This window comes from Trichechus manatus, unplaced genomic scaffold (genome assembly GCF_000243295.1).
Source record: "Trichechus manatus latirostris isolate Lorelei unplaced genomic scaffold, TriManLat1.0 scaffold00186, whole genome shotgun sequence".
Lineage (NCBI taxonomy): Eukaryota > Metazoa > Chordata > Mammalia > Sirenia > Trichechidae > Trichechus > Trichechus manatus.
In genome coordinates, this window is record NW_004444122.1 from 182,164 (window position 1) to 207,028 (window position 24,865).

General features: G+C 36.9%; 1 protein-coding gene and 1 pseudogene across 1 annotated transcript in view; one reads left to right on the forward strand and one right to left on the reverse strand.

Annotated features, from left to right (window-relative positions):
* Nucleotides 1-24,865, reverse strand: part of UBE2Q2 (ubiquitin conjugating enzyme E2 Q2) — an 85,050-nt gene that overhangs the window by 33,594 nt on the left and 26,591 nt on the right. The window contains exons 4-9 of the mRNA XM_004387458.2: nucleotides 15,770-15,826; nucleotides 12,437-12,577; nucleotides 10,406-10,490; nucleotides 8,855-8,915; nucleotides 7,992-8,082; nucleotides 1,132-1,190 (exon numbers count right to left, since the gene is read on the reverse strand). Coding sequence (XP_004387515.1) covers nucleotides 1,132-1,190; nucleotides 7,992-8,082; nucleotides 8,855-8,915; nucleotides 10,406-10,490; nucleotides 12,437-12,577; nucleotides 15,770-15,826 — 494 coding nt within the window. The remainder of the gene's footprint in view (nucleotides 1-1,131; nucleotides 1,191-7,991; nucleotides 8,083-8,854; nucleotides 8,916-10,405; nucleotides 10,491-12,436; nucleotides 12,578-15,769; nucleotides 15,827-24,865) is intronic.
* On the forward strand, nucleotides 18,513-21,814 carry LOC111822636 (60S ribosomal protein L6-like; annotated as a pseudogene).

Consider the following 24,865-nt stretch of genomic DNA (forward strand, 5'->3'; position numbering starts at 1 on the left):
GATGACATGGACTTTCCTCCAGAGCTGATGGAGAAAGCGTTCCCCTGGAGCTGATGCCCTGAATTTGGACTTGTAGCCTACTGGACTGTGAGAGACTAAATTTCTCTTTGTAAAGCCATCCACTTGTGGTATTTCTGTTGGAGTAGCACTAGATGACTAAGACACATAATTACTTACTATATGAATCCTAACCCCTCTGTATTACAGCTCGAATTAGTCTGCTATACTCTGAATAAAATGCATCATGCTCTTTCCTAGATATGTGATTGTGTCTACTTCTTCTCCTATGTGGAAATTTTTCCTTAACTTCCACCACCTGACAAGACCAACTCATATTTCAAGGCCCAGCTTAGACTCACACCTACTTCATGAAGTCTTCCCAAAACACTATTGCCAAAAGCAACTCATTTCTCTTTTAGCCTCAGAGAACTTAAGTCCATACTTAACATTTGACAATCAATGGAGTACTTGGTACTTTTAATCTCTTTTATATTATTAGAAGTCAGAAGAGTTATTTGGGTAAATCACAAGCTGAATTATTATTCGAATAATTCATCTGAATACACTATGGAAATAATAATCCCATTATGGCAAAAAGGATCAATAAAGAAAAAGTATATAAAAGATTTTAAAACTGAAAAGGCATTATTTATAACTTCATGTGTCTGTTTAAGCAACTAGGTGGTAAACTACTTAAGATCATAAATTCTTAAAACTACTGCCCTGGGAATTTCTCTCAATAAAATTTGAAAAATCTACGCTAGCCAATTTTACATCAAATTTCAAAATGATCTGATAAAAGTATTTCTATACATTTATCCCGAATTTACAAAATCTTTTTACATTTCTTTTCCTTGGTTATTTTTTTTTTCCCTTTGGATAAGTGTTTGAACAGAAAATAACCTAGAAGTAGAAATCAGGATCATAGGCATGTGGGAATCACTTACTAATTATAACTTTATATAAACCCTGAATAAACCCTGGAAACTTCTTAGAAATGCAAATTGTCAAGTCCCACCCCAGACCTACTGAATCAGAAACCCTGAGATAAGGCCTAGCAATCTGTGTTTTAATTAGCCCTCCAAATGATTATGATGTACACAATCAAAGAAAATAATCACATCAACTTACCCTCCTGACAGAACAGGTAACACCACTCGAACAAATGGAGGATCAAATGGAAAGTTATCCTGAGAAATAAATAAACAAGTGTAATTAATTTTAAGAACATTCTTAAGAATATGTACATTTAACAGCCATTGTGGAAAACAGTGTAACAGTTCCTCAAAAAACTAAAATTAGCAACTACCATATGACCCAATAATTCCACTCCTAGGTATATACCCAAAAGACTTGAAAGCAAAGACTCAGAGACTTGTACACCAATGTTCATGACAGCACTAATCACAGTAGCCAAAAAGTGGAAACAACCTAACTGCCCCTCAACAGATGAATGGATAAACAAAATGTGGTACATACATACAATGGAATACTACTCAGCCAGTAGGAGAAATGAAGTCTTGATACATGCTACAGTATGGATAGAGCTTGAAGACGTATGCTCAGTGAAATAAGCCAATCACAAAAGGACAAATATTGTATGACCTCATTTATATAAAAAGACAAGAAAAAGCAAATATATAGAGACCAAAGTTTATTAGTGGATACAGGAAGTGGGAGGAGGGGGGAAGAGAGGGCTATTGCATATGGAGTACTGAGGTTTCAGTTAATAGTGATGGAAAAATCACATTAAGGGTAGCCTCACACGGCCGATTATTGTAAGTGCTGTCAATAAGTTGTGCACCTGTAAAAAGCTGAATAGACAAAAGCTGTGTGATGAAATGACAAAAAAAAAAAGTAGCACTGATGCTGCTTATGTACAACCGAACACCACATAGGATTTGGTTCCTCGGTTTGGAGGTTTAGGGTCATGGTTTCATGGGACACTCCTGTTAATTGGCCTACTGTTCTACTTCCTAGTTCATTTTGAAGTGCCTGAGGTCTTAAAAGCTTGCAAGTAACATTCTAAGGCACAATTCTCCCGGAGCAACAGAGAAGGAAAGAAAGTCAGGAATAGGAGGAGGAAATGGAATGTATGGCTAATTCCCTCCATGAATAACTGGCTCCTTTGCCATGAAATCACAAGAACTGGATGATGTTGGCTACCATTACTGAACATTTTGATAAAAAATTCTATACAAGAATCCTGATCCAAACGGGGAAAATGCAGAAGAGAATTTCAAATTCTCATGGACCCTAGACTTTCTGGAGTCATGGAAGCTGGATAAATCCCTGAAACTAGTGCCCTGAGATAATTTTAAACCTTAAACCAAAAATATCCCTTGAAGCCTTCTTAAAACCAAACAATAGTTTAGCTTAACTAGTAAAAAAGTCTGCCTTGACCACTGACTGCTCTGACCAGATAACAACAGAGGGTTCTGGACAGAGCTGGAGAAGGATGTAGAACAAAATCCTAACACACAAAAAAAGACCAGATTTACTGGCCTGACAGAGACTGGAGAAACCCCGAGAGTATGGCCCGCGGACATCCTTTTGGCTCAGTGGTGAAGTCACTCCTGAGGTTCACCATTCAGCCGGGGATTGGACAGCCCCATAAAACAAAGCAGGACTAATGAGGCACAGCAGTCCAGGGACAAGGACTAGAAGGCAGAAGGGCACAGGAGAGCTGATGATAGGGAACCCAAGGTTGAGTAAGGATAGTGTTGACATATAGTGGGGTTCTTAACCATTGTCATAGGGCAATATGTGTACTAACTGTTTAATGAGAAACTATTTTGTTCTGTAAACCTTCATCTAAAGTGAGAATAGCAGCACAACTGGAAGAACATAATCGATGTCACTGAATTGTACATGTAGAAATTTTTGAAACGGTGCATCTTTGGCTATGTATATTTTCACCAAAAAAAAAAATGTCCTCCAAAGCCAAGAAGGGAGCATGTTGACATGTCATGGGATTGTTAACCAATGTCATAAAACAATATGTGTACTGACGGTTTAATGAGAAAATATTTGTTCTGTAAACCTTCACCTAAAGTACAATTTAAAAAAATTAAAAAATAAAGTATCACTCAGAAAAAAAAAAAAAAGTCTGCCTTGAGCATTATGCTCTTTTAAGGACTATGTGGGATCAGATTGACAACAGCAACTCAAAAGATAAGATAGGAACTTTAGTGGGCAGTGAGTTTATGTTAATGGGAGAGGACCAACTCAGGACAGGAGGGTGAAAATGGCTGCACAACTCAAAGAGTGTAATCAATGTTATTCAATCGTACATGTAGAAACTGTTGAATTAGTGTATACTTTGCTGTGTATATTCTCAACAACAATAAATAAATAAAATTTTAAAAAAAGAATATGTACATTTATTATCTGATAAACCCAATGCCGATAGTGAGGGTCATAAAAATAAAAACAGTAACAAAAATGAAAATAAAACTAAATCAAATAAAAATGAAGTTAAGATCAGGCCCAAACAAAACAGTGTTTTGGTAAAAATTATTAAATGTATGAAGGGGTTCCCTTCCAATAGAACTATATAAAGAAACCATTCCAATAATGATAGACTATATAATTCAGACCAATCCCCTGTCTGAGAACTAGAAATGCGAACAAATGACAGGATTAAGAACACAGAAGCTGACTAGAACTCGCAGACTCACAGGGCTAGGGAAACAAAAACTGGAGTTCAGGGTTCACCCAAGAGAGGGCTCTGATAAAGTCTACCACAATTTAGGTTGTGACCGTGAAGGACAAATTGCAAATTGTCCTGACTGATGAGGGATGAAGTCTACCTTTAAATCATCTCAATTCCTGATTGGATTAGGTAATCCTGGGTTGCTAGTGTCCACACCTCTGCCAGAGGCAAATGTAAATCCTCTCTGGAAAATAATATCATCCAAGGCTTCAAATTACCTCTATAATTTTTTATATATGATGTCTACCACTAAAAATAACCAGCCATATGAGACTTAAAGACAACACAACCAGAAAACAAGAGACGCAAACAACAGACACAAAACCACAAGGAATCAGGATAATAGAATTATCAGACACAAACTTTCTAATTAACTATTTAGTATACGTGCAAGGAAAGAAAACACAAGATTGAAAACTCTGGCAGAGACCTACTAATTATAAAAATAAACCATATAAAAATTCAAAACTTAAAAATACAATAAATGAAATTAATAATGTAATGGATGTATCTAACCATAGATAGCTGAAGAGAGATTCCATATAGGTCAAAAAACATCCAGAATGAAACCAGGAGAGATAAAAAGGTAGAAGATGCAGAAAAGTACAAGACATAGGGGAATATATTGAAGAGATTTATTATATATGCAGAGTCCTGGAAGGAGAAAAGAAAATGGGACAGAAGCAATATTTGTAGAGATAATGGTTGAGAATTTTCCAAAACTGATCGAAGACATCATAAGATTTAAGCACTATAAATACTTGAAGAGAAATAATGGAGGCTGTGATAAGGGAATGCTGTCTTCAAGGTGCTGAAAGAAAGGAATTGCCATCCTAGAAATCTAGATCCAATGAAAATATTTTTCAAAAATAAAGATTAAAACATATATTTGGCACAAGGTACATGGAGTCAAAGTGTTCTAAGGTTCTTGCATTGACCACAAAAAGGAAAAAGTATTAATTTATATTAGACTTTGAGAAGTCAAGGATATTGTAGTTGCAATTGTAGGGTAGTAAAGAATGGTAAAAGAACGTAATTACTAAGCTAATAGAGACAGGAAACTGAAGTTGGAAAAAAAAAAACAACCCAAAAGAAAGAGAAAAAGCAGCATAGAACAAGAACAATTAAAAAGCACCAATAAGATGGTAGATGTAAATCCAAATATCAGTAGTAACACGAGATATAAATGGACTAATTGTTCCAATTAAAAGACAAAGATTGCCTGCCTTGATAAAATCCCAGCATTGTATGGCTGCCCTCCTAATCTGGTATAATTTTCCTATGTGTTGTAAATCCTAATCTCTACCTGTGGTCAATGAGGCAAGATAAGGCTATGTTAAAAAGGACAAGAGATAAAAGGTGAAAGAAGGGAGCAGAGAGGGACCTCATGCCACCAAGGAAGAGGCATCCTTTGGACTGACCTGGGGAGCCTGTGCTGAAAAGCTCCTAGACCAGACAAGACTGACGACAAGGACCTTCTCAAAAGCCAACAGAGAGAGAAAGCCTTCCCCTGGAGCTGGCACCCTGAATTCAGACTTCTAGCCTCCTAAAACTGTGACAGAATAAATTTCTCTTTGTTAAAGCCATCCACTTATGATATTTCTGTTATAGCAGCACTAGATACCTAAAATAGACACCTTACAGGTTTCCTGAAGAACAAGAGCTTTTTCCCTTAATAAACTGAAGCAAATTTGTTCACTAAAGTGGCCAAGAATGTTAACGGTCAGTCCCTTGGTGGACAGGAAGCCAAGAAAGTTGTCCCTCACTTCCTACAGCAGGTCACAGGTCATGCAGGTATGTCAGGATGTCTAAGGGAAATTAACTCCAATTTCTATGTTCAAACAAAAAGGAGTTAAAGGAAACAAGTGATCCCTTTTTAAAAAAATCAATTCAAAGGTAAGGGAACTAAACAAATATTTTAACTAGATATTTCCAGGAACGCAAAAATACAATTTTAAGTGAGAGGAAGACTAAAAGGCATAATTCCAATGATTTACTTTACCTCCCCCCCTGTTACCGCCTTCAAATAAGATTCTAAAGAACATGTAAAAATGGAAGTTCACTGCTACTGGGAGAGGAAGATAAAGCACACCTGATGGCTAAAACAGAGAATCTTAGATTTCTACTGAAAAGTAAAAAAGGAAGAATCTACTCACAAAAGACACAAACATACTGGTATTATAATCTACTTCCAAGTAAATAGCTCACCACTGACCTGCAATTTAATAAACATAAAGAAAGACATAAATGCAAAGCTTGGTAAAGTACAACCTCATTTAGTCTCAGTGTTTACATCTTTATGTGATCCCAAAAGACCAACTAAAAACCTGTTTTAATTGATTATGTTGCAGCGGTGAGAACTACTTAATTTTAAGAAGCTCTTCAGAATAACTCTTCTACATCAAAACCTAGGGACTCCACTCCATAAACTCTGTACTCTAGAATTCAGTCATCAAGGTTTTCAGAAATAAAAGGGGGTTTCTCAGGAGGGGAAAAAAAAAAAAAAAAGGTTGAGGATATCTATTAAAATAGAAGTTTGAGTTACTCTCAGTTAGCATACCAACTCAGAAACTGAGAATCTTAGGGTTTACAAGATATCATAAAGAAAGTCACCTGATTTCTAATTCAACATCTTGAACTTCCAAGCTATTCTTAATGATGAAGAACATTCTATTTTTGAAAGACTACATCACTGGATGTCTCTTTATAAATCATTCCTATATTGAGTTTTAAAACATCTCCTTATTAACTTATTCTACTTCTATGCCTTCTGCCCATCAAGAACAAGTCAAATTAATGCTTCCACATATGTTGTTGTTGTTGGGTACCGTCAAGTTAGTTCTGACTCACAGTGACCCTACAGAACAGAGTAGAACTGCCCCACAGGGCTTCTAACAAGCGGCTGGTGAATTTGAACTGCCAACCTTTTGGTTAGCAGCTGAGCTCTTAACCACTATGCTACCAGGGCTCCAAATATACAGACCTTCAAGTAATAGTAGACAAACTACTGAGAACCCCCATGTCCTCCTTCCCAAATCCACAATTTAACTAACTATCTTAGCATATGGAATGGAATCCTTTCCCAATCCTGGCTACTATTCTCTGAACAAATCTCAATTTCTTTATATAAACCCCCTCTTAAAGTAATGCCCTCTGTTCAACTCAGTAATTAAGATGTGGCTGAAGAGCTGGAACACCACTTCCTTAAAAGCAAAAGCACATGGACCTACCAAGTTGTCAGCAATTCTAACAGGTCCCGTTCGCTCTTGCTCCCATCCCCATCCCCATTCATATCCCAAGCTCCATTTTCTTATTATTCATGACTCTTGGGTTGTCACCATGGATATCTGAGGCCATAAATATTGTTCTGACTCCTTCCTGTGAATCCTTTCTGAGTCATACCTGCTATCCTCCGAAGTCTATGAATCCTGATACTATTAACTTGGCAATTATAGTTTACTGTCCTCTTCATGTCAGTTAGCTCAGGATAATCACATTCTTCCCAGGTCTCTTTAAGATATACTTCAACCCTAGCAAAGGCCCTTCTTTCTGGCATCAGGAGTCATAGTTCAGAATCATTCTTTTTTTAAAAAAGAAAAAAAAAAGCCCTTCAGATCAATCATGCTTCTGCATAAAAACCCCTAGTGGCTCTTTAATGCATAATGGTATAATCCCAGACTCTTCATCATGACCTCCAAAGATCTACAGCCTTCATCACACTGATTCTCCCCTGAACAACTGCAGGTTCTTAAAGAACAGGGATCCTTTGGAGGGCCACAGACCATTATAATATCTAAGGTATTTCTCTCCAAGAACCAATTTTCGCCCCAGATGGGATACTGCCTCCACTGAGAATGAGTGCCCTGAACGATACAATTAGTTCAACCTATTTTTTAACTCTATAAAAATGGAATGATGTGTTTTGTAGTCTGATTTCTTTTGCTCAACATTGTGTTCAAGATTCATCCTTTTTGTTGCACATAACTGTATTCCATATTATGAATACTATAATCCTCCATTCTATTGGGGCGGGCACTTGGGATACTTTCTGTTTTGAGCTTTTACAAACCATGCTGCTGTGAATCGTCTTTTGTATGTCTCCAGGTATACATACGCACTCATTTCTTAAAAGGTATATGCCTAGGAGGAGAATTCCTGAACCATAGGGTATGATTATCTTCTGCTTTACCAAATATTACTAAATTGTTTCCCAAAGCAGTTGTACAAATAGAGAATCTCATTAGAAACATATGAAGTTCCATTACTATTTTCTTACCTTAAAAGAGAAGTTAAGCAAAATATATTCTATGCCTTCTTTTTCTTTTAAGATCTGAAGATCACTGTGCAAAGGACTATCAGGATCAACCCTAAGAATTACAAAACAAAGAACGTTCAAACAAAAAAGTTAAGAGAATTTTTCTTACTATGACCTCAAAAATATACCAACCCAAGAGCTAAAAAGGAGTCCCTAGGTTAAGTTCCAAACATACTTGGTCTAAAGCTGCTCTATGCCCCAGGAAAAATAAGTCAGGTCTTCGGGAATAAATGTCCAAAAAGAGATCTTAGTACTGTAAATCTATTCTCATAAGGGTATTCAAAGTTAGTACTCATTCTAAAAGAAAATGATTATGGTTATATGTACACAATTATCTAAAACAGTAGCTCTGTTACAATGCCTAGAACTCAAAAAATTTTTAATATACTTCCCTAAAATTGGATTACTAGCCCAGAGGCTCAAAGAGAAAAATTCGCCACAGACGAGACCATTTACAAACCATATACAACTGTTCTATATACAGATCCTACTCAAATCCTTTATTTTAAACTATAAACTGGATATCACAGTCAATCTCATAAAGTTATTAAATACACTTTTATTTCTGAGTTCCACCACTGTCTCACTGATTCTAGGAAACACTTTATCCACAGCTGGTCTCTCTTTTTCTCCTTCCTCTTTCTCACTACTTTTTAGGCCTCAGAAACTGCTCATTTTAACAACCTAAGAGCTATTTCTATAGTGACAGGGTCTAATGTTCCAAGTAAAAGCCATTGTATAAAGATCAAATTAGGGGGGAAAAAAATCTCCATTTTGATAGTCTACCATTGCAAAGAGTGGGTTAGCATAAAAAGGCCACTTACTTCTGAAGTTTAACATGCCAGTCATATAAACTGTCATTTATGAGTTCCACTGAATAAATCCCTGTAAAGATATAACGCAAGGTAGTTATGCTTCATTTGATCATATAATACTTTGGTATAAATGTATACACTAAATAGCCAACAAAAACTAGAAATTTTGCTATTAAAGCAAGGAACAACTAAGCTATATTACAAATATTTTGCCACTGGAGCTGAGTATCTATGTCATTAACAGATAATTAGGCCACAATTAAGAAGATTCTTTAATGACTTGGGAGCCCTGGTGGCACAGTGGTTAAGTGCTCGGCTGCTAACCAAAAGGTCAGCAGTTCAAATCCACCCACCGCTCCTTGGAAACCAAGTGGGGTAGTTCTACTCTGTCCTATAGGGTTGCTGTGAGTTGGAATCAACTTGACAGCAAGGGATTTGTTTTTTTCTTAATGACTTGAGAGATTGCTTATTATTAACTGTGAGTAGGAGGAAAAAAATAGACTACACAAAATCATATGTATTTTAAGATTTTTCTTTTATGTACATGCAAATACTTCTAGGAAAATAGAATCCCTTTACAATACTGTTTTACAATCTGCTTTCTTTAGCTTTCTAGGATAGATTTCCAAGCCAGTATATATAAATCTATGCTAATCTTATTAACAATTCTATAATAATTTATTTTATCAATATATCCATCCAATATCTAGGTTATTAATTTTTTCTATGACAAACAATGATGAAACAAACAATTTAACATTTAAAGATAAACCAGTATACAAATATTTAACATTATACAATTATTTCTACAGACGACTTTTGGACTTATTACAAGAAAAGGACATTCAGTATGCTTTATAGAGTGCAAGATACGCCAAATTTCTAATAGCTCAGGGACAAGTTTGGCTATCCTGTATTCTATAAAGCAGATCTTTTGGGGGGTGGGAGGAGTGAGTTCTAATGCCTTAGATTTGACCATTCTTGAGAATTCCTGAACAGATCATAACAATATCTTTTCTAACAAATGAAAGTTAGGAGAGTTTTATCTTTAGAGAGTTGCCACAATATTCAAGTCTTATTGGGTTAGAAAGAACACTCTTAAACTATGAAATGGAAAAGAACCTTACCTATGTAAACACTGTAACTACCTCTACAATAAGAGCTGATTATGTTGTTTCCCCAAAAAGGGGGATAATGATCATAAAGATCAGCTTCACAATAGTTCTTTGTACAACAGAACATATTATATTTACTTTCAAAACAGATATTCCTTGTGCTTTTCCCAGAAGATAAAAATCATATGGATTAATCCCCATCCAGAATAAGATAAAAAAAGATTAACTGATGTATCCATAAAGACAATAAAAAGGTAAACTCATCCTATTTTAATTCCCTACATTTTTTGGTAACTTGATTAAATTTGAGTTTCACATCCCTAAAATAAGGGTTAATAAAACATTTTCATTCCTGTTTAGTTAGAAGTGAAGTTATTATTAATGAGTTTATTACATTAAAAGGGCATAAGGACAATGGCAGCAGCAGAGATCCAGAGGTCCTTACCTGTTTTATAACTCTGTGATCTGTATATGTCCCTGAGTTCTTTCATAAGTCTATCTGAAGCTTGCACTGACCCAGACACTGCACCCTGAAACACAGAACTCGCTGTTTACCAGGATCTATTGAGTCAAACAGTTAAAAGATTTAAGGTGTTTGAACCTGAAATAAAAGTTGATGATGATGGATCACCACTGAACATTTTAAGAAGTTAAAAGATTTAAATTGAATAAGGGATTATGAAGTTTCCACAGTAATATAAACCTGGTTCATTTACTATTTCTCATTATTTGAAAAAACAGTCTAGACTACCATGGAACCTGCATTAATCTAGAATTTAGTATGAGTTTGTTCCAGACCCTAGCAAATTATGAAAATACTACAACCTCTTGCCATTAATAAGACTAGAAGCAAAAATGTTAACAATGAAGATCCAATGGTCTAGGTTACATATTAAGAACTTGAGAAACAACACATTTATCTGCATATAACTAGTGTCAGTTCTTTTCAGAGTTGGGACCTCTCTAAAAATCAAAATGTGTCACCACCTTAAGACTGAATAGGCACTGAACTATTTCGCATAAGTCAAAAACACTTAGAATACTTTTGATTAAAAAAAAAAAACAAAAACTCTGACCGTGTAAAACTAAAATTTTTAAATGCTGCATTATATTTTGAGTGGAAAAAAATTAAGTTTACAAAGACAATATTTTCAGACTGTGTCACTTTGAACATATTACCTGATTGAACCCCAGTTTTCACATCTAAAGACTATCTATTTCACACAGTTAACTATGAAGATTAAATGAAAAAGTATATAAAGTATAAAGAACTTAGTATACATAGTGTCTAGCATGTGAAACTGTTCAATAATGGAGCCCTGATGGTACAGTGGTTAAGAGCTACCGCTGCTAACCAGAAGGCTGGCAGTTCAAATCCACCCACCACTCCTTGGAAACCCTATCAGGCAGTTCTACTATGTCCTATACGGTCGCTCTGAGTCCGAATCGACCCAACAGCAACGGGTTTGGTTTTTTTTTTCCGACTATAATTCATACTGACAAACTGAATCGATCACAAGACATAAAGTACAGTAAAGTATCATTAATTTAGATGCCATGAACTTTTTTTTTAATAATCAAGATACGGGCTGGGCTAAATTTCTTTATTTTGTGGGAAAAAAAAAAAAGATTTGCCAATTAAATTAATACAGTAAGCAAGATTAAAGGAGACAGAGTAATCTACCTGTTACAACACTTGGCATCTACTTGCATAACAATTCATTCCCCATGTTTGAGAACCTGTACTCAAGACAAAGAAACTGGTCCTCTCGTTTCCTGGGGTTGATAAATAGCTCTGTAATACAAGGCAGGAACAGTGTTGAGCCAGAGCAGCCAGACTGTCATTTGGTGTTCCCCTACTCTGTCTGGGCATTTTATATACATGATTCTCATTTACTCTTCATGGCAATCCAAAAGGTATGCATTGTCTACATTTTAGAGTTGAGGAAACTGATGCCACATGGGTGTGTCTGTCACCAAACTCAGTGTTCATTTCACTCCCCTGTGCTGCTTTGAATAAAAGAGATGTTAAGCCAAAAAAGAAGTAAAGCTTAAGGAAATTCAAGAGAAAAATTACTTTTGGTTTGGTCAGGATAGGACAGACCAGAGGCGAGTTTCATGGAGGACAAAGAATTTAAATTGTACTTTGCAGGCTGGATTGAATTTTAATACATAGATCCCTTAGAAGGAATGTAACCAGAGAAAACAGCATAAGCAGGATGGAAAGGGGGTGTACGCAGGGAATAGCAGATGGTTCCAGGATGTGAAGAGCAGGTGAACAGGGTAGAAAGCATCTCTAAATAGATGAGAAAGGTAAACTAGGTCAACAAAACATATGGCTGAACCCACAACCAAGGCAGGGATGGAAGAGGGGAGCTGAAATCAGTATCTTAATGAACTATCCTATATTTATATTACCTATAATTACCTTACCTAACCACAGAAGTTCACGTTCTAGATGTTTACATATACTTACATTCAGATGGTCTTGCCTTTGAGTCTTCCTAATTTTTTCTAGTATTGCCAAGTTTTCTTTTTCAATTCCTTCGTCCTCTGACTTTTTCCCACTAGTAGGCTCTTCTTCCTTCATCTCATAGTGATCCAAGTCTTCTATATCCTACAAGAAGTTTTTAAAAAGTTACTTTATTCAAGATACTTTTCTTCAGTAGTTTCTTATGCCAAAAGTTAAATTATTCTTGATTCAACAGGGAACAGAAAAGAGAGAATACATCTATTCTATGGGGAGGAAAAAGCCTCCACATTCAATTCAAAATGTTCCTTCTTTTATACCCTATATTTTAACAGCTATCTGAGTAAAGCATATTTACTAGCTTTACAAATGCATAGCTACTACCAGGTAAACAAGCCATCTTTTAAATTTCCTATTAAAAGCAGTTTTTGAAATAATTTAGCAGCAAGTATCAAGAGCCCTGGTGGCGCAGTCGTTAAGTGTTCAGCTGCTAACCAGAAGGTTCACTGGTTCAAACCCATCAGCCACTCCATGGGAGAAAGATGTGGCAGTCTGCTTCTGTAAAGATTACAGCCTACGAAACCCTATGGAACAGTTCTAGTCTGTCCTATAGGGTCGCTAGGAGTTACAATCAACTCAACGGCAACAGGGTTGGGTTTTTTTTTTGTTGTTGTTGATACTTTGTTTCAGTAACTTGACTTCTAGATATCAGTTCTAAGAAACTAGTCTAAAATGTAGACACAGATTTAGGCATAAAGATGCCTATTTCAACTTTATAACTGTAAAAACAAATACAAAACCTGCAGTTCAAAAACAGCACAACAATTAACTCTACTCCATGGAATACTACGCGGCCATTAAAATGTATCATGGCATAAGAATTTCTTCTGTATCAATAAAACTTTGATATGAAAAACAGAGAATGCAAAACTGAACCTCAATTATGCCGAAATAAACACGGGGAAAAAAAAAAGAAAGACTAGAAAGAATTATACTTAAATGTTAATAGCTGTTATCTCTGGAGACATTTTCTTTCTTTCTTTTTTTTTTTTTTTTTTTAATGATTATGGGTTTATTAGGGAAGTAACAGGTTACAACTCAGGATTAGGAACAACTCAGGATACAATTCTTTAGTCAGGACAGCTTTTCGGCTGTGCCCGAAGGCAGGGCTCTCCCTTGGCCCCTGGGTCTCTGCCTTGCTCTGTCAAGTGTTACAAAGCTCTTTAGCTCCAATGATAAGTGCCCAGAGGCACCCACTCCACCAGGAAGCCTCCTGCCTGAAGGCTCTCAGTTCTCTTGGTTGGTGGGTCGGCAGGCCCACCGTAAACGCCTTGCTCCGTGGGCCAGGAAGCCCACTGTACCGTCTGGAGACATTTTCTTAGGATTTTTCCACATTTTCCAAATTTTCTATAGTGAGCAACTATTGACTTTACTATTAAAAAGAGAAGATTTTGAATAATACCCACAGACCAACATTTTTAATCACCACATCATTCTGCTCCCTCCTTTCCTATATCATCTTGCTCGTATGCATGACTTTATGCAGATTTTTTTAAATCTTACTCTTTTTCAATTATCTTACTTCTCTTTACTTTTGTCAAAATCTCTAAAAGAGTTTATACCTCCTTCCTCCGTTTGTTTAAGCCGACTACTTCACTGTGATTTCTAGATGACATGAATGATCACCTTCTATCCAGATTCAGTGATCTTTTTCTTGGAACACCAGCTCTTGAATCCCTGTTACATTCCTTTCTGCCCATGACTCCTCACTTCCCAGAGCGCCCTCCCCTTGGTATGCTCCTTTCCGCTCTATCTTCTATTCTACACTTGCCTCCTTCAGAGTTCTCACAAATGCCCTTAGCCTGCATATGTATTTCCTCCCCCTACACCTTCAACCTCAGCCACATTCATCCACAGAACTTGTCCACTGCATTATTAATCAGCATATCCCAAACAGAATTCATCATCTTTCTAAAACAATATTCTCAGCACGCTATACTCTGCTTATGGCCTTCTTAACAACAATCATGCCAAATGCAAATATGTTTGTCTCTAATTCAAGACTTTTGACTATCTGCTTTTCCTGGCCAACCTTGCTTCTCATGACTCCAACATACCAACCTTCCTGTCCCAAAAGGACAGCAAACAATGCACCCAAACACACCACGTCCAAGGTTGTGATGGGGCCTTTTCTACCATACTGTTTTAGTAGCCTACAACATCTTCTTCTCATCTACCCAAATCTGACATCTCCGAAGTCCAGTCTCCTACCTTTCTAGATTTCCCCTATACGTTGCTGCCTCTTGTTTATCACCTTGTGAAGGGGGAAAAAAAGAATAAGGTACATAAACTCTTTGTAAACAAGTACAGTGTCTACTTTGTAGCACACTGGACCCATGGAAAAGGATTAATGTTTTCATGCAGAGTTTATTCCACCTAAGTTAAATTCCATGAAAAACATTAAAAACAAACTCTTTATCACCCAAAAGTCATTCTAATTAGACAAGAATTATTTCACTCCTAGACTTCCAAAACAAAACAAAAACCACAACTACTTCTTTAGTCCTGAGGCATTCTGAAAAGCATATTTTAAATTAAGAAAACTCCAAATAAAGAAAATAGTGATATCACCTGAATTAACTTTAAGATCCAAACAGAAAAAAATGTTTGAAACCAAGACCATGGTTCTGAAGTTTGAATTTAAATGCAAAGCTTCAAAATCCAAAAACCTCTAAAACTGTATCAATGCCAGGAAAATAACTGGCCTAAGTTCAGTATCTTTGAAATTTGCTCTCCTGAATTCTTAGGTGATTTTTCAGTAAGAAATAGTTTCATTACTTTCAATGACTACTGTATTTTTTTGCAAATAATGCACCCACACAAATAACGTTACCACACATAATACGTGTGGAAATGGTGAAATTAAGTAAAACAGTTCTGGCATAAAGTGTGCGTTATTTGCGTAAAAATACAGTAGTCCCTGAAATGTTCTCAAATTCTCCTTTTATTCAAACAGTAGTTTCCTCTTCCTAAAAATAACCAAATACAGGCTAAGAACTGATTACTCTTAAATGGAGATATAATTTTAGTGCTAAAAAATGTTAAGAGCTCTTACTTTCCAGGTAATCAAATCCAAGGCCTTCAGATAAGCAAATTTGCTCAAAGACATACCATTAGTCAGCCGTAAAGCCATATTTTAGAAATTATATTCAATTCTAAATACAATGTGTTTTTCATTATTCTACGTGAATACTGCTTTACCAAAGAAGATTAGAAAATTACCAAAATGTTCAAAAATGAAGATATTTATAAAATGTTACTCTTACATAAAATACCTACTTCAGCCATCTCTTCCTCCTCCTCCTCATCTGAAGTCACTTCTTCTGTTGTCCCATTCTGAAATGGAGAAAGAATTTGCAGGGCTATCCCGAACAAATAAGCACACACTGAGTTCATCAGAAGACTGATGCTAGAGCTTTAGGAGAAGATTCTCGATCATCTGCCACTGCAGTTCCACTAACAGAGAGCTGATGAAATTTAATGCATTTATTTTTAAGTCCAGCTTTGATTGGACAAATAGAAACAACTTTGAACAATCCAACTTAATTAATGCCTTAGGGAACAAGGTAACCACTCAAATATAAAGCAAAACTGAAATTTAAAAAAAGGAAAGATTTTTATGCATATGGCTGCATTATAAGATCAGTGGCTTCTTTAATTTAAAATCAATACTCAAACCACTGATTCCTTCAAATATCTACCTTCTAAATTCCGAACAGCCCAAATTCTTCCATAAATTCAACTGTCTTACATTTTTAAAGGTCAAATGTGCTATAAAGGAATAGACATTTAAACATTATAAAACAATCACCACTTTACTAAAAAGGCTTTTTTTTTTTTTGTAAGATGTATTTACCACAGAATACTTCTCTACAAGACACAATCTGCCACTGATTCACAAACGAATCTGATGGGATTTTAGGAAGAGGCTTCATATCTACTCTTGGCAGAGTTCAAAAAGACAAGTCTCCTGGGCCAGAGTGTCATTCTCCAGAACGCAATATTTAGTTGCATCTTTAATATAAATCTGACCGTAGGTTAGCACTGAAAATACCTAAAAGGTCAAGAAACTAAGATCCAGAGATCAAATCAGATCAACAAAGACCTCAGCGATATCTACGGATCTGTTCTCAGATCCTCTGATGGTGTAATTCATAAGAAAAGAAAACCATTATCTCAGAGGGTGTAACTGTTCTGGATTAGTGAACTGGAGAATTATGCAGGGTGGAGGGAGATACATGCCTACGCAGAATAAACTTCTATTTGTTGTAAATCTGCATCTGTTCAGACATTTGTTATTCATCTCCTAGAAAATGAATGAGAAAAGTAAGCAAGTTCCCAAAATGTTGTGATTCATCCCTTCTTCATTTCCCTCACCTATACATTCTAAAACAGACTCTTTCTTAAAGAACAGACTAAGCCCCCAACAGGAGTTTGGGTATATCAGTGACTGATAAAGCATTTATAAATGCTCATTTCAAAGCCCACCCCAGAGAATCAGTTTTCAAAAAGCTCTTCTGGGTGATTCTGACATGCAGCCAGGTCTGTGACCATCGATTTCAGTCCAAGTCCTTCATTTTATAAATGTGAAAGTTGAGGCCCCAAAGCCAGTTAGGGTTGTGAAATCCTAAGACGAATTTCAGTTAAAGATGTGGCCTTATTTCCAAAACACCACAGAAATGACCAAAGATTGTGTAAGAAAGAGTAAGTCCACTGCAGCACTGGAAAAACAACAAAAACAAGAAGGGTATCATCAGTGAACCAAAAACTGTAAGGACATTTTAGAAGACATATAAAGCAGATGGACTCAGACTGCTCATCTTGAGAAAACTACAACCCAATCCAGTTAACACAGGGGATCACTAGGAAACTTATAAGTTAGTAGGATGGCTTTTCCAGTAGAATCACAAGCTTAAACATCGAGATGGGGAATTGAAACACACCAGGCGACTGCCAGAAAGAGTGCTGGAGCAATGCCCCACACTCTGCTGTATTTGTCCCAAAGGTAAGGATCACTCTCTTATGGAGGAGGCCTGCCTTGATGATGTTGATGGGCTCCTATTGTGTGTGTCAGAACCAGAGAGAAAAGACAGATTTTTTTTTTTTTTTAAGGTAGTTCAATGCACCAGCAAAGTCTCTTAACACTGTTTCTTCTGTTTACTCAGAGTTAGAAGGGTATCTGGACATATCTGGTTCGACTGCCAACCAGACCCCACTGCCCAGCGTGAAAAAAAGCCCACCTGCCAGCATATTTCCATCCACATGCCACAGGAAAAGCATAGGGCTGCAAACCAGGAAGGGGAGACCACAGCAGAAAAGAACGGCATTTACAATTGCTGAGAACACCCATATCAACAACCGACACTGATGAATGGTATACCTCATCTATAAATGAGCAGATAACGAAGTATCGCCAGATATGTAAAGAAAAATAGTAATCAGAAAGACAGACAGCAAGACCAACAGGCAGAACAAGTGGCCTGAAGCAACACTAATGAAAGAAATAAAATAATCTAATTGGACTCTTTAGCAATCATTGAGAAGAGAAAGCATCCACAAAATAAACACAGATTACTATGCAAAAGACCAGAAAGTTTTGGAAAATTAAAAACAAGATCTCTTCTCTCCTCAAAAAACAGAAATAACCAAAATCACTCAAAGGGCCAGCAAGGACAATGGACTTGGCTGAACAATGCATTTATCATTAAAAAGATGACCAAATTGTGGCATTCTTTTGGAACGTGGAGAAAACGGAGATGTAAATAAAAGAACAGTTAAGGAACATACCAAAAAACCCCAAACCCACTTCCAACGAATCGACTCTGACTCATAGCGACCCTATAGGACAGAGTAGAACTGCCCCATGGGGTTTCCAAGGCTGTAAATCTTTACAGAAGCAGACTGACGCATCTTTCTCCCATAGAGCTGCTGGTGGGTTCAAACCACCGACATTTTGCTTAGTAGCCAAGCATTTTAACCACTGTGCCACCAGAGCTCCTAGTTAAGGGACATAGACGGTAGGAATACACAGATACAATACTCATACAATATCCATCCAGAGGATGGAGGACAAGAAACTAAAAAAAAAAAAGAGAGAGAGAGAGAAATTGTTGCCAAGCTAAAGAAAGACTTCAGAATATTAAGCAGCTCTGAATGACCCAAAGGAATAATGAAAAGTAAAACCACATACTTTACAGTTAAAGAGAAAACCATACAAACTTACAGAAAGAAAAAATAAAGTATACAACAAGAAGTAAGAATTAGACAGGCATCGGACTGTTCATCTATAAAAAATACCAGAAGATAATGAAAACTATAAAGAACTTGGGAGAGACTCAATAATGAACTTAGAATTCCATATCTAGCTCCATCAGGACAGGAGCTATCTCTGTGTTTGTTCACCACTGGACCTTCAGAACTTAAGTAGAATACTTTACACAGCGTAGGCACTCATGTTTGTTGAATGAATGATAAAAGCCAACAGCGAGTATTCAAGGAACACTCTCCATCTAAATCCCCACAAACCCTTTCTGGAAAAAAAATAATAGAGGACATTATTCAGGGATATAGTTCAGGGGCAGAGAAAAGAACCCGTGCAAAGGGAAAGCACAGAATACAACAAACAGCAATAAGCAAAGACAACGGTAACATCAATGGTTAAGTCTAAGCAACTGCTGATAATGCAGCTGAGACATCACAGACCACATTCTCTGACTATAGTTAAAAAACTCAAAATAGTCCAGATGCCACCTGAAAAAAATGCTTAAAAAAATTTTTTTCTAAAGAATTCTTGGGTCACCAAGGAAACTGATCCTCATGCTCTCGTAATACAACTCCTAAGTACATGCCCCAGAGAAATGCTTACACAGGTGTACCAAGAAATACGGATAAGAATGTTGATGGTAGCACCGTTCCTAACGCAAAAAGAAAACAAAACTGGAAACAACCAAAATGTCCATAAATAGTCAAACAGATAAACATGTTAATGTATATTCAAATGATGGGATCAATACAGCAACAAAAAAGAACCACAGCTACAATGAATTTCACACACAACATTCAGCAAAACAAAGACATGAAACAGCACATATATTACAACTCAATATAAAGTTCAAAGACAGGCAACACTACATATATTGTTCAGAGATGCATACATAGGTAATAAAACTAGAGAAAAAGCATGAACAGGACTAGCACACACAGGGAATGGTAATCCGGAAGGGGGCCTGCAGAAGGTTTCTATGTTCCATTTCTTGGCCTGGGGGTAGGCAGGTGGTAGTTCCCAGACATTCACTATAACTATTTGTTAAACACTGAATTTATGTTTTGTATGTTTCTCAGTACATGATATATTTCACAATAAAAAGTTTTAAATAATAAGAGCAATATGAACAAAAGATGGTATCAAACTATTTAGAAAATATAAAGTATTTAGAAAATATACTAAATTTTAGAACTTGTACAATAAAGCAAATAGCACTTAAATAAAATGTATACCCTTACATGAATTTATTTAAAAAGCAGTTTAAATCACATTCCTCCAATAAACTAGGAAAGTAAAATAAAAAAAAAAGAAAAGAAAGGACTAATTAAGCCACAAGGAAAAATGAAAAAGCAGCTCTTTCCCATCTTGCAAGACGGCAGGTGAGAAGGCTGAGAAGCCGGACGCTAAGGAGAAAAAGCCTGAAGCCAAGAAAGCCGATGCCAGTGGCAAGACTAAGAAGGGCAGTAACCTCAAGGGCAAAAACCCAACAAGGGGAAGCCCCACCTCAGCCGAAATCCCATCCTAGTCAGAGGAATTGGCAGCTATTCCTGATCAGCCATGTATTCCAGAAAAGCCATGTACAAGAGAAAGTATTCAACAGCTAAATCCAGGGTTGAAAAGGAGGAGAAGGTTCTTGCTACTGTCACAAAACCAGTTGGTGGTGACAAGAATAATGGTTAAACTTTGCAAAATGCCTAGGTATTACCCTACTAAAGATGTGCCTCGGAAGCTGCTGAGCCACGGCAAAAAACCCTTCAGTCAGCATGTGAGAAAACTGCGATCAAGCGTTGCTCCTGGGACCATTCTGATCATCCTCACCGGGTGCCACAGAGGCAAGAGAGTGATTTTCCTGAAGTAGCTGGGCAGTGGTTTGCTACTTGTGACGGGACCTCTGTCCCTCAATCGAGTTCCTCTGCATAGAACACACAAGAAACTTGTCATTGCCCATGGTCTCGGGGAACATCTAGCTCAATTGGCATGACACTACTTATAAAGATAATGCTCTACATTCTACCTTGGTGAGTAGTGTCTGGGGTCTTAAAAGCCTGTGAGCGGCCATCTAAGATACTCCACTGGTCTCATCTCTTCGGGAGCAAGTGAGAATGAAGAGAACAGGATACAACGAAAAGATTAGTCCAAAGGACTAATTGTCCACAGCTACCAAGACCTTCACCGGACTGAGTCCAGTACAGCTAGATGGTGCCCGGCTACCACCGCTGACTGCTCTGACCAGGATCACAACAGAGGGTTCTGGACAGAGCTGGAGAAGGATGTAGAGCATAATTCTAACTCACAAAAAAAAAAAAAAAAAAAAGACCAGATTTACTGGCCTAAAGGAGACTGGAGAAACCCCGAGAGTATGGCCCCCAGACACCCTTTTAGCTCAGTGGTAAAGTTACCTTCGATGTTCACTGATCAGCCTGCGAGTGGACAGCCCAGTAAAACCATGAGAGTAACGAGGTACAGGAGTCCAGTGACAAGGCCCAGAAGGCAGAAGGGGAGTAGGAAGCTGATGATAGGGAACACAGAATAGAGTAAGGATATTGTTGATGTGTTGTGAGATTGTTAACCATTGTCATAGGGCAACATTTGTAGTAACTGTCAAATGGGAGACTATTTTGTCCTGTAAGCCTTCATCTTAAGTGAGAATAACAGCATAATTAGAAGAGCGTAGTCAATGTCACTTAAATGTGTATGTAAAAAAAAAATTTTTGAAATGGCGTATCTTTGGCTATGTGTATTTTCACCAAAAAAAAAAAAAAAAGAAACTTGTCATTGCCACCTCCACCAAAATTGACATCAGTGGTGTGAAAATCCCAAAACATCTTACAGACGCTTACTTCAAGATGAAGAAGCTGCGTAAGCCCAGACACCAAGAAGGAGAGATCTTCGACACAGAGAAAGAGAAATATGAGATTACAGAGCAACTCAAGATTGATCAGAAAGCCGTAGACTCATAAACTACACCAAAAATCAAAGCCATTCCCCAGCTCCACGGCTACCTGCGTTCCGTGTTCACTCTCACAAATGGAATTTATCCCCATAATTTGGTGTTCTAGATTTCTTGCAAAGAACCTAATTAAATAACTGGCACATTAAAAAAAAAAAATGAAAAAGAAAACACATACTAGATTTAAAAAATAAAACTTTGGGCTGATTGGTTCAAAAAAACTAATATAATAAAACAGATAAGCCTTTGACAAGTAATCAAGATAAAACAAGAAAACAAGCTTTGAAATAAAAAGAGGATATAACCCCAGATGAAGACACTGTAAAAAGTGAATACTTGGCATGCTTATAATAGTTTCAAAAGTATAAATGATCTTTTTTTAGAATCTAACATTACTAAAACTGACTAAGTAGAAAATCTGAACAGACCAATGCAAAGAATAGAAAAGACAGTCAAAGACTTATCCCAACAAACAGATCAAGCTCAAACGTTTATTTAAACCAGAGTTTCTCAACCTTAGCACTATTGTTACTTTGGACCAGATAATTCTTTGTTGTTCTGTACATTGTAGAATGTTTAGTAGCATCCCTGGCCTTTAACCACAAAATGTCAATAGCATACCCCCTACCCTAGCTGTGAGAACCAAAGATGTCACCTCATATTTTCAAATGCCCCAAAGGGCAACACTGTCTCCAACTGAGAACTACTGGTTTAAAAAAGACGCAAAACCTCCCAACTCATTTTATGAGACTACCTAACCCTGATACCAAAATGAAACAAGAAAAGCCTAAAAGGAAAAAAAAGAAAAGAAAAAACAACCAAAAAATACCTTATTACTGTATAACAACCTCACTTAAAATAGAAGTCTAAAATTAAAATATTATTATGTCCATGCTACCAGTATTTGTGAGAGTGCAAGTATGATTCAAAATTAGGAAACTTATTCACATAACTCATAAATTATGGCATACCCATACATGAAATGCTATGCACAGCAAGGTAGAGATACATATATTATGTCCAGGATAAACTATTAAGTGAAAAAAAGCAAGTTGCAGGCATTCCAGAGAAAGATGGAAAATTGAACATAAAATATATGCTTCTCCCATCTTTTCTCTTTCCTCAGGGTCCATCAGAATTTCAGTGAAGAATAAACATTGTATAAATACACGATGATAACAAAAAAAGGAATCGGGCTACCAAGAAAAAAAGAGAATTCACCCACACTAGAAGACAGTAAATGGAGGAATGGTAATCAATGGAGCAGGGCACGTAAAGCCATAGTCAGAGGAATACAAACAATAAGGAGGCTAATTTGTCCCACAGCACCCTGGAGAGGCTCTGGACTTCAAGACACCAGGTACAGTGAAGGACAGAATGGGTAGGACCGAAAGCAGATTAACCAAAAGGCTGTGTACAGAATACACTGCCCAGCCCCCCAAACACCGCTCTCCTCCACCTCCTTGAGCAGAACCCAGGCAGACAAATATCTACCCTCAGGCAAGAAATCATAAGGTTTCTTCTCCAAAGATATCGAGTAGTTCCAGCCACCATTTATTTATTGCACCAGGCAATGGAGAGGCTGAGAATTCCCAGCCTTTCAGTAAGTAGCTCACTTAAATATGAATGAACAACGACGAAATACATATATATAGGTGTATATACATATACACACACACACACACACACATATATATACACGCACACACATATATATGTGAATGAGTAACAAAGAATAGATATTTGAGAAAAGTTTTCAAAAGAAAAACACAATGAAGATAAACTGAAGGAAAAAACGTATTCAAGAGAAAATCGACATGCTGGGGAGGGATGGGACAAAAGGGCATCAAATAACTCCTTAAAGACACTTAAGAATATATTACATCTTTAAAACAAGGATAGAATTCTATGAGTAAAGAATAATCAGAGAACAAGAAAGAGCTCTTAGAACTTACGGTAGTCTCCAAAGACAACCACCAATGAACCACATACCTGCTGGCATTCATGTCCTTGTATGGTCTCCTCCTACAATGAACATGGACTGGCCCTCTGACTAGCTTTAACTGATAGAATGAGGCAGAAATGACAATGGGCCACTTCCAACCTTAAGAAGGCCTGGCTACTTCCACTTTTGTGCTCTTGGAAGCCAGCCATGAAGAGAGAAAAGTCACATGAAGAGGCCCTGGAGAATGATATCACATGGAGGGAAGGCCATGTGAGGAAACGTCAAGGTGCCAGACGTGAGTAAAGAAGACATTCCTGTCTGGTCAAGCATCCAGATGGCACCAGTCCCAGCCACATCTGAATGCAACAGCTGAGAGTCCCCAACCAAGACAGCAGAAAAACTGTCCAGCTAAGCTTAGTCAACCCACATAATCATGAATTACAGAATAAGTTGCTGTTTTAAGTCATTAAGTTTAGGGGTAATTGGTTAAGCAGTAATAAATAAAACAAATCTTACATGTATTATTACCCAAATAAAATTTTCCAAAACTTGGATGATAACAAGAAAAATCTTCTAGAATATGGAACTGAAAGACAAAGAAATGGAATACAGAGATAATGTAAGAGATAAAAAGACTCAAGCCAGCAGGTCTAAAATCCAATAGGTACTCCAGGGTGAACATATAAAGAAAATGGAAAGGCAAAGTTATTGTAGAGGGCAAAAAAAAAAAAAAAACAACAAACATTTCCCCAAGGTAAAAGATTTAAAATTCCAAATTTGAAAAGGCGCACTGCACGCCCAGCACAATAAATGAAAGAAAAAAAACCCACAAATAAGTATATCATTGTGATATTGCAGAATGCCAAGGAAAATACAAAAGTCCTAAAAGCTTTCAGAGAAAGTCACATACAGATGAGGTAAGACTCAGAATGGGATCAGGTTTCAGCAGTTAAGTACCATTTCCTAGAAAACAACGGCACAGTCTTTGAAATTCTGACAGAAAATTATTTTCAATCTAGAATTACAGATTCAACCAAACAATCAAGAGTGAGGGCAGAATATAACAACAGTTAACATTTATTGGGCATTTACTATGCTCCAGGCACTGTTCTAAATGATTTACATGTACCAAACCATTCAATCCTCACAACTCCCCTAAAAATATAAAACCAAAACCAAACTCATCGTTGTCGAGTCAATTCCAACTCATAGTGA